This window comes from Elephantulus edwardii, unplaced genomic scaffold (assembly GCF_000299155.1).
Source record: "Elephantulus edwardii isolate Elephantulus edwardi_28Jun2011 unplaced genomic scaffold, EleEdw1.0 scaffold00035, whole genome shotgun sequence".
In the NCBI taxonomy this organism is placed as follows: Eukaryota; Metazoa; Chordata; class Mammalia; order Macroscelidea; family Macroscelididae; genus Elephantulus; species Elephantulus edwardii.
Window position 1 is genome coordinate 9,099,171 of NW_006399785.1, and position 11,294 is coordinate 9,110,464.

Genomic DNA, 11,294 nt, shown 5'->3' on the forward strand with positions numbered 1-11,294 from the left:
AGTGTTGACTATAGAGCCAAGCAAACTAAAACTGTAAACAACTTCAATCTCTTCATGAATAATAATAGTCTCAATTGTTGTGGGTTGGGTTTTGGTTTCTTTTCCCCCATAAACTGACACCGAATTCTATCTAGGATTACAGTCCTATATGTTGTTGTTGTTGTTAAGTGCTGTTGAGTTGTAGACGACTCATATTGACCCTATGAATGAAAGACCTGAACACTTGTATAACTTTCATCATTTCTCCACGTTCATAGTTTCTGGAGGCAAGCTATTTCAGAAGTGGATGCCAGTCCTGCTTCCAAACTTATTTTAATCAGGGAGCTCCACCAAACACTGTCCACCATGGGTAACCATTATCGCATTGGACACATCGGACAGTCCTATATACTGTAGGTAAATGTACACAGTAGGTGAATAAATCATTCACATGGACCTGAATAAATGAGATATCTATATATATCACCTGCAGCACAGGAAAGGAAAATCCTCGATGAGATGGATTGGTTCAGTGACTGGGGTAGTGGGTGTAGGTGTGTTGGAGATGGTGAGATCGGCACAGGATAGGGCAGAGTTTAGGGTAGTTTGTACATAGGGTCGCTATGAGCCGCAGGCGAATTGACGGCACATAACAACAGCAACAACACAGCAGAGAGCTACTGGACATTGACTTAGCATAACAGAGGAGTTGATGCCTTTGAGCCGTGATGCTGGAGAAGAGTACCGAGCGTCCTATGGATGGCCAAGAGAACAAACACATATATCTAGGGGAAAGGGGTGGCTGAGTGCTCCTTGCAGGCAGAGATGGAGAAGCTTCGTCGTTCATACTTTGGACATGTAGCTGGGTGAGGCTGTTCCTTGGAAAGGGACGTTATGCTTGAAAAGATGGAGAGACAGCAAAAGAGAGGAAATCCCCAATGAGATGGATTGACATGGTGACGTCAGCAAAGGGCTCGAGTGTGTCAGCCGTGATGAGGATGTTACAGGACGGGCAGAGTTCAAGGAGTCTGTTCACAGGATGACTGTGAATTGTACTCAACAGCACCTAACAACAACAACAATAACTATTACTACAGTGTTGTTATGTGTCGTTGAGTAGCTTGCAACTCATAGCAACCCTACATACAAGAGCCCTAAATGCTGCTCTGTCTTGTGCCAACCTCGCCATATCCGACACACTCATTTCCACCGCCCCAATCACAGAATCGATCCATCTCACCGAGGGTCTTCCTCTCCTGCGCCGTCCCTCCACTCTCCCAAACATGATGTCCCTCTCCAAGGACCAGTCCCTCCTTGCAACATGCCCAACGTGTGTCAGACGAAGTTTCAGAATCCTTGGCTGCAAGGAGCATTCCTGCTTCACCCTCTCCAGGACAAACCTGTTTGTTCTCCTAGCAGTCCACGGTATATTGGACACTCTTCTCCAGCACCACAGCTCAAAGGTATCAATTCTCTTTCTATCATCCCTAGTCACTGTCCAACTCTCTGATGCATAGTACACAATTGCAAAAACTATGGCCCGGAACATGCGCACCTTAGTCTCTGGTGGCCTAGTGTTAAGGAGTTTTGCTGTAATTCCAAAGGCATGTGGTTTGAATACACCAGTTGCTCCATGGGAGAAGGATGAGCGATCTCCTCCCACATGATTTCGGCCTTGCAAACTTGCTGAGGGTCAGCTATGAGTTGGTTCTGAATCAGTGGCATACAGCAACAACATACACCACAGGGAGAATTTAGCCACTGTTTTAAGTAGCCAGAAATCGATTACTGTGGAGTTAGTTCCAACCACAGTGGCCATGTATTACAGGACAGAACTGCCCTGTCAGGTTTCTGAGGTTGTGTATCTTTATGCAGGCAGACCACTTCATCCTTCTCCCATGAAGCATGTGTGGGTTTGAACTGACAACGTGTAGGCTAGGAGTTAAGCCCTGTAGCCACTGCACCACCAGGCATTTTTGTTTTCAATAAAGTGGGTTTCACTGAAGAAGTAAAACATAAAAACCAAAGAACTGTGAAACGATTTTCCCCTCTGAAATCACCCCCAGGCTTCCACTGACACAGCAGGGTCCATCTTTTAGCGGGGTCCATCTTTTAAGTTCACAAGACCTCCGTGCTTCTTTCAGTACTGCTGGTCAGTTCCACCCTGGTTCTGCATGGGGGTTGGGACACAAAGATTTCCAGTGCTACTTTCTCTCCTGCAGGCCTTCCCTCCCAGGCTTCTTCACGGCATCGTCTGCCTCCTTCCACTGACTGAATGTTGCCATTTTCCAACTTCAGAGCTAGACACCCCGTGCTTCTCCCTGTGGGCTGTCCTTTCCATTCCATGAGTTTCCGGATGCTCCATGCGGATGCTCACAATTCTGCTCCACTTCTCTTTCCAGTTTTGTATTTCCATTTGTCTTTATCTCCACCTGGATATCTCATCAATAATAGAAACTTCAGCCTGAAAAATGAGCTCTTTTCCAAAGGGAATATTCTTGTGAAGACTTTTCTCTTTGCCTCCCTTCCCATCAAGCTTTCTTATATTTCTTCTTCATTTCTAGGTGAAGAGATTGAGATTGTTCACAGCTTTGGCTCCACAGTCAACAGTCTTGGCACCAGCAGCCAGGAAATTAAAAGGCGCATTGCCATGGGAAAGTCTGCTGTTAGGGACCTCTCCAGAGTACTGAAGAGCAATGATGTCTCCCTGGAGACTAGGGTGCATCTGATACAGGCCATGGTCTTTGCAATCACTTGTTATGCATCAGAGAGTTGGACAATGACCAAGGAGGATAGAAGGAGAATTGATGCCTTTGAGCTGTGGTGCTGGAGAAGAGTACTGAATGTACCATGGACTGCCAAGGAAACAAACAGATTCATCCTGGAAAGGGTTAAACCGGGTGGCTCCTTGGAGACAAGGATTCTGAGGCTCCATATAACATACTTTGGACATGTTGTGAGGAGAGACTGGTCCTTGGAGAAGGACATCATGCTTGGGAGGGTGGAGGGACAGGGCAGGAGGGGAAGGCCCTCTATGAGGTAGATTAATTCAGTGACTGGGGTAATCGGGATGGGAGTGTCAGAGACAGTGTGATTGGCACAGGACAGAGCAGAGTTTAGGGCTGTTGTACATAGGGTCGCTTTGAGTCTCAAGCGACTCGACGGCACATAACAACAACAACAACAACAACAACAGTCCTTTCTTTGTGAAAACGCTTCCTTACATTGGATTACCTCGTCAGTTATCCATTCTTGTCCATCTGCTCTTCAGAACACATGACTGACAGAGTGACCCTCGTCAAGTCCTTTTTAGATTGATAACAGTCAGTTACAGGCTTGGCAAAGATTAAAGTATCATCTAACCACAGTGCTTGTGACCGAGTGGGGACAACATGTTCTCCTACCTTAAATTCACACAAAAATATGAATTCACCCAACCTCTCCAGAGAGCCATACACAGCACCTGTCAAAGCAGTTTCACTGCCAGGGATTTCATTTTCAGAAACACGTCCCTACATACTCAAATATGGCTTGGATGTTCCTTTTATTAGCGAAAGATTTGAGAAAACGCCAAATGTGAAACAGCAGGAGGTTGGTTTACCAAATTAAGGTACAATGACACAAGAGAGCTTTTGAAAAGAGAATTCAAACATGGCAACGATAATAAGGGTGGCACTAGGAGTCAGAGCCGGCTCGATGGCCCTTAACATATCCATCAGGAAGTCGGATGGCACAGAAGCAGATTGCCATGTCTCACCCAGAGCAGATGGAGGATCCGGACCACCAAGGAAAGAGCTAGAGAAGGACATCGTGGTTGGTAAAACGGAGGGTCAGCAAGAATGAGGGAACCTCACTTGATGGAGTGACACGTAACGTCAACAATGTGCTCGAATTATTCACCATCACAAGAACATGGAAACAGCCCCAGTGTCCAACCACAAACGAATGGATTGAGAAATTATGGTCCAGTCACACAATAGGATACTATGCAGCACACAGGAGCAATGATTTTGTAAATTATTACCTAACTTGGGAGGAAGCATCACACTGAGTGAACAAATTCAGTCCCACAAGGATATATCTTGTATAAGACCATTATCGTAGAATGAGTGTAAGGATCCAGGAGGGGTGGGAGAGGCTGGAAGCAGAAGGATGTGGATGTGCAGGGGGAAAAGATGATTAATTATTGGGTTGTACAATTTGATGGATGGCAGTGTGTGAGGGAAATTGAAAGAAATTGTTAGAATTTGTATTAGAATTTTGTAAATAAACTAATGAAAAGAAAACAAACAAACAAAAAACCCAACAATGTGCTCGAACACAGAGACTATTCTGATGAGGCTGCGAGAGCAAGTGGCGTTTCCTTCTGATGCATAAGAGGCCACCAGGAGCGGGGACCAACCCCCAGTAACTGACAATAACCACTCAGGTGAGCTGTCATCCGATCAGCATCTGGTGTGGATCCTGGAGACGGTTAGCGGTCACTCTTTTGCCAATGGGTGATGCACTGGGCAAAGAGTTACACCGTCAACCCAAAGGCAGATGGTTTGAAACCACCAGCTGTGAGCAAGATAGCCAATATCCTCCTTGAGAGCTTGTTTGGAGGTTCTAGCAGGAGAGCACAGCTACTCATACACCCTTGACCGAAGGATGGTCTTCCTTCCATTGGGAATGGTCATCCTTTTCAACAGAGCGTGGCTTCGGGAGGGACGCACATGGATCGGCGAGGGAAGGACACCCGCCTGACAGCCAGATCAACCGAATCAACCCTGGAGGTCAATGGGGTGACAGATGTCGCAGCCAGATGGCCCTCATATCCGCCAACATCTTCCTGTACAATTTGTAGCCTCTATAAACCAGCTGCGAGGTCAGTTATGAGGTGGCACTAATTCAACAGCAAAGAGTTTTCATTCTGAGGTTTTGTGGAGTTTTTTTGGTTTTTTGTCTTTTTGTTTTGCCAATATTGGAATTTGAAGTCGGATACAGGGCCTGGTTGTTGATGGGGACTATATAGGTACTTTTCCCGAAGTAATTATATTTATTGATTTCTCTGATCCCTCAATCTTCTCATCAGTAAAATGAGCATACGATTTCTTCTCTGTTGTTCTTTTTGTTGATTTCTTTTTGCTGTTATGTGCCATCGAGTTGCCTCTGACTCATAGCAACCCTCTCTCTGTACAACAGCCCTAAACCCTGCTCTATCCTGTGCCAATCTCACTGTCTCTGACACACCAACCCACATTACCCCAGTCACTGAATCAATCCACCTCATAGAGGGTCTTCCTCTCCTGCATTGTCCCTTCACCCTCCCAAGCATGCTGTCCCTCTCCAAGGACTATTCCCTCCTTGCAACATGTCCAAAGTATTTCAGAGGAAGCTTCAGAATCCTTTGCCTCCAAGGAGCAGCTAAATCTGAGCATTCAGATTATGACAGAGACTAGGAAGAAAGATTAGTGATCTACATCCAAAATAGCAGGCCTCTGAAAACCCTATGTACAATAGATCACATGTAGACTAACAGATAGGGCAACTGAGGTGGAGCTTTCAAGTATGGAAATACAAAGAAAGAGGAACACTTGTAAGCAGACGCTAGTGATTGGAACACGGAATGTGAGAACCATGAATGTAGAAAAATCAGATATTTTTAAGAAATAAATTGAATGCATAAATATTGACATATTAGGTATTGATGAGATAAGATGGAATGGCATGGGGCATTTTGAGTGGGACGATCATATGATCTATTACTTTGGAGGTGAAAAGGTAAAGAAAAATGAGGTTGCTTTCATAGTTATAAAAGTAATTTCTAGTAATGTCTTCTCCAGAGTAGTAAAAATGGAGAGAAAGGAACCACACGAAGAAAACTGGAGAAAGTCATGTAGAGCTGGAAGGTATATCTACACAGAGATTCCAGGCCAGTGCATGCAAGGCTATCAATATAACGAACGTGTGCCATTACGGAGTCTTGGTGGCATAATATGATACAAACTGGGCTGTTAATGCAAAGATCAGGGAGCTCTGATGGCCTATTGGCAAAAAGCTGTGTTGCAATCCCAAAGACATAGGTTCGTATCCACCAGCAGCACCATGAGGAAGGATGGGCAATCTCTTCCTAGGTGATTTACTGCCTCTCAAAACCTGCTGGAGGGTCAGATAGCAGTTTGTTCCTACTTGACGGCTCACAACAAGAACAGCAATTGAAAAATCACTTGCTCTGTGGGAAGCAGCTAAGACCGTTTTCTCTCATAAAGCTTTATAGCTTTGGAAACCAGGGGGACAGTCACAAGGAGTAGGAATGGACGCTGCAGAAATGGACTTGGCTTTCAAATTTTACGTCTTTTGTTCATGAACATGGATAACAAATATGGATGTCCTCTGTGCATAAGTTGTTGCTCTTGCTATGTGCTGTTGAGTCTACTATGACTCTTCTGGATCCTATGAGCCATGGATCTGAACTTTGCCTTATCCTGATAGATACTATTGGTTAAATTTCTGAAAACTATGGGTAATGAAATAAATAAATCAAAGAATGAAAAAAGGGTCTTTATGGTTTTGATTTACAGTCATCAATATAGCTAACTAACTAACCTTTGAATTCCACTGATATTTTGTTATTGAACACATAAAATAAATATGGGATTTTTCCATGCATACAAATGGTACCAATTAGTATTATTAGGCTATCTGTCAATGGTTCCAGCTTTTTTTTCTTTACACATTTAAGAAGATATTTCCAGGCCAGGCTTCCAAAATCTATCACCGATATGAAATATAGAAATTAAATAATGAGGGAGATTCTTTATCATTTTATTGAGCATGATGCTAGTTAATTACAATATGGGCGTACTGACTGTGCTTGCCAATGACCTAGGTGGTCCATTTTGAAGGTTTGTTTATCATTGTTAATTTATTGTTTGTAGCTTATCCTCCAGGGGGCTTTCAGAGGCAGTAAATCTCCCACCAAGCGCGATTGGAACCCTGTACCTTTGCAATGACAACACAATTCCTTACCACTAAGCCACCAGCTCTCCCTGAAGATTTCTAGTCTCTTTCCCCCCCAACCCCTATTTTGGCTTGTCTTCTCGGAGGACCCTTCTCAAGCCCTAGATGGATTCCTGACTGGCTGAGTTGCGTCATCTGTCCTGCGCTCTCAATGCCAGCTAGTTCCGTGCCTCTCACGTTCCCCACGGACAGCCAAGTGTCATGTCTGACGTCTCCCTGCCAGGGAGGAACATCAGAGCCCAGGGGTGAAAGCTTTACTCTGTCTCGGGCTGGGCAGCTTGTGTGTGAGAATGGCCAGCACGGTTACCAGGCTCTCAGCAGGCTCGTCTCTGCCAGTGACTTTAGATGAGAACAAGCAGGTGCTGTGGCCAGGCTACCTGGGTTTGCTCTCAGACTCTACTGTTTCCTGACTTGGCAACCTCTCTAAGCCTCAGTGTTCACACTGCAAAATGGGAACCTTAGTATGACCACTGCAGAGGGCAGTTTGGCTCTTCCTCAGAAAGCTGGAAATAGAAATATCATTTGACCCAGCTATTTCGCTACTGAGAATATACTTCAGAGAAATCAGAGCTGCAACACAAAGAGAAAGATGTACATCCATATTTATCACAGCATGATTCAGAATAGCAAAGAGGGGAACAGCTCAGGAAACAACACATCAACAATTGAATGGATACAGAAACTATGGAAACAGAAAGGCTGCACTTTATGAAGAAGAATGTGGATCGGAGGAAGACTTATCAACAACCTGCATTACACAACCTTGCTTGCTAAAACTGAGAAGAATCTAGTTTGCTGCAGAAAGTCAAGGACTACAATCTTCAATAGGGATTACTTACATCTCGATATCAATAAAACTTAAGATTCTCTCCACTGTACCAACTGGTAGATGGAGAAGGGATTGAGGTTGTTAACAATTTTATTTTACCCAGATCCACAACCACAACTCTTTGCTCCAGCAGTCAGGAAATCAAAAGACTAGTTGCATTTGGAAAGTCCACTGTAGGGACCACTCCAGAATGCTCAAGAGTAATATTGCCAATCTAGAAACTAAGGTGCGCCTGATCCAGGCCTTGGTCTTCTCCATTACTTGGTATACATCTGAGAGCTGGACAGTGACTAAGGATGACAGAAGAAGATAGATGCTTTTGAATTGTGGTGTTGGAGAAGAGTATTTAACGTACCACAGATTGCCAAGAGAATGAACAGGTAGATATTCCTGGAGAGGGTGAAACCAGGTTGCTTGTTGGAGGCAAGAATTTTGAAGTTTTGTATTACATACTTAGGGCATGATGCTAAGACGGACCAGTCTTTGGAGAAAGACATCATGCTTAGAAGTGTAGAGGGTCAGTACCAAAGAGGAAGACCTTGGATGAGAAAGATTGACACGATGACTGTGGCAATGGAAGCAAATGTTCAGAGACAGTGAGATTGGCTCAAGATAAGGTAGGATTGAGAGCTTATTTATAGGATTGCTGAGTCACAGTCAACACATAACAACGACAATTGTCTTTGGAGTTCTGGTGATCTAGTGGTAAGAAGCAGGGCTGCAATTCCCAAAGCATGCAGTACGAATCCATCTTGCTATGGGGAAGGATGGGCAGTCTCTTGCTGTGTTGTTTACTGCCTCTGAAAACTCACTAGAGGTTCAGCGTTAGGTCATTTCTGACTTGAAGGCACATACAAGGACAACTCCCATTGAGCTGATTCTTCAATATTTCAGTATTATTGTTGTTGTTAAGTGCCATCGAGTCGTGGACGACTCATAGTACCCTATGGACGAAAGACCACTTGTATAACTTTGATCGTTTCTCCAAGTTCATGATTATGAATGGTTATTACCCATACTTAATAGCTCTTACTCATGAATGAATGCTGGTGTTAGGTGTTGTGAAACTGTGACACTTAGAGACCCTATGAACAACAGATTAAAGCCTTGCCCTACGCTACACACTTCACCGTTTCCTGATGGATGGAGCCCGTTGTCACAGTCACGACGTCAATCCACCTCACTGGGGGTCTTCCTCTTCCTCTCTGACCCTCTGTCTATCCCACGGACTGCCAGAGGGCTCCTTGGAGGCAAGGATGGTGAAGCTTCAAGCTCTCACATACTTTGGCAGGTTGCTGGGAGAAGCTATTCCTTGGAGAGGGACACCATGCTTGAACAGGTGGAGGGTTTATGAGAGAGAGGAAGGTCTTCAGCCAGGTGGACTGACACCGTGACTGCAGTGAGGGGCTCGAGTGTGTTGGAGATGATTAGGATGGCATAGGATAGGACAGGATACAGATCTGCTGTTCATATGAGTCTGTTCGACTGGATGGGACGTAAGAACTACAGAGGCAAACTCCTTGTAATGTCTCGATGGTCCTCTACAGAAAAGAAATCTCTCTTCCTGAAACTGCCGGAGAACTCACTCTCGCCTCTTTGTGACGTTAAGCCCTGGACCCAGGCAGCTGTTGCACGCCCCACTTGGACATAAAGCACCCCCCAAATGCTGACAAGGAGGTATGGGTGGTGGAGGGGGGTGGATTTTCATACTCACTAGTGAACCGGGACTGGCGGCCCCCGAGCCCGCACTGCCGCACCTTACAGCCGCTGAAGAGCCCGTAGTAAATGTCCCCGAGGAAGTTGACCAGCTCCGAGTCCGTGGCGTTGACCAGGTCCACTCCGGTCTGACAGAGGATCTTCCCGCTGAGCCAGTGGGGCACGGCCAAGGCGACGATGATGAGGACGAAGGAGCAGAAGCTGAGCACAGACGCCAGCCCGTACCACGCCTTCTTGAACCATGCAGGCATGCTAGTGGGCGCGCGAGGTCATGGCCAAGGGCTCCGCGCTGCGCCAGGAGGAGGCCAAGGTCAGCTCTGCGGCGCGCATGGCTCCGGAGCAGCCCCCTGGTCCCGTCCCCTCTGCCTCCCGTGTTTACTCCAGCTGCGGCCAGAAACCTGCCGAGGCCCTCACCTGACTCCAGTACGCAGGGGTCTGTTACACCAGAAGCAACAGGACACCTCCCGCCAGACTAAGGTTTCAGCCCCGGGTTTAATTGTTCGTGCTCTCCAGCGTTTAAATACCCCTCGTCTGGCTTGCTAACCACTAGGAAGTGATGAATAGAACAGAGCAGATCTCCACTGTTACCCGGGTCACAAACAAAGGCCTGCGCTAGAAAGAACGCCAGGAAGGGGCTCTTACCCGCGGCCATCAAGGCACGCTAGCCAGTGTCCACTCTTCCATGTCCGCCCTGACATTTCCTTCTCGAAATGTCAGCGCTGTCAGGACCTCAGAACGGTCACTCATTCGGTGCAGTGACCCCTATTCTCAAGATTCTCCTCTGAAACGTGCGAACAGGGCTTTTTCATTGGGTCAATCAGCAGAGGGGGTAATGGCAACATCAATTTGCGAGGCTGCTGGAGCAGCCTGGGTCCCAATACCCTTACCATCTGAAGTGGTAATATCATCCCAATATCCTTTACCCAGCATCTGCAGTGGATCTGAAAAGAGTTTTCTAATGTATGGCTAATACCAAAGCATTGCCTGGGATTACTGTTATTACTACTACTAAGGTGCTTTCATGTTAGCTACAATGCATGGCTATTCTGGCAACAACAGCTTAGAACCTTGCGCTGTCCTGTGCCCGCCTCCCTCAGCATCTCTGACATACGTGTTGCAGTCATTGTGTCAAACCATCTCTTTAAAGGTCTAAAGGTCTTCCTCTCTCTCTGGCCCTCAGAACCTGTTGTCTGATCTGACCATGGAAACACTGCACGGTTTATAATCAGGAAAGGTGTGTGTCAGGGTTGTATCCATACCTATTCAATCTATATGCTGAGCAAATAAGTTGTGAAACTGGATCCTATAAAGAGGAATATGGCGTGGGGATCAGCGGAAGACTCATCCACAACCTGTGTTATGCAGATGACACAACCTTGCTGGCTGAAAGTGAGGAGGACCTGAAGCGCTTGCTGCAGAAGATCGAGGATTACAGCCTTCGATATGGATTATATCGCAACACCAAGAAAACAAAAATCCTTGCCATAGGGCTAGCAGCTAACATGATTGACGGAGAAAGGATTGAAGCTGTCAGTAATTTCATCATCCTTGGACCCAAAATCAACACCTTTGGTACCAGCAATCAGGAAATTAGGAGACATTTTACATTGTCAGGTTTGCTGTCAGGGATCTTTCAAAAAAAATACTGACGAGCAGGGATGTCAGTTTGAAGACTAAGGTGCGTCTGATTCATACGATGATCTTCTCAATCATCTGCTATGCATCAGAGAGCTGGATATTGAATAAAGATGGCAGAAAAATCGATGCC

The 11,294-nt window shown here is 45.8% G+C and overlaps 1 protein-coding gene across 1 annotated transcript in view; it reads right to left on the bottom strand.

The window, feature by feature from the left end:
• The window catches only part of CLRN2 (clarin 2), a 19,807-nt gene extending 9,982 nt beyond the window's left edge, over window positions 1-9,825 (bottom strand). The window contains exon 1 of the mRNA XM_006884515.1: window positions 9,525-9,825. Within this exon, the coding sequence (XP_006884577.1) occupies window positions 9,525-9,777 (253 nt within the window). The 5' untranslated portion in view covers window positions 9,778-9,825. The remainder of the gene's footprint in view (window positions 1-9,524) is intronic.
• Between the last annotated feature and the right edge of the window lie 1,469 nt (window positions 9,826-11,294).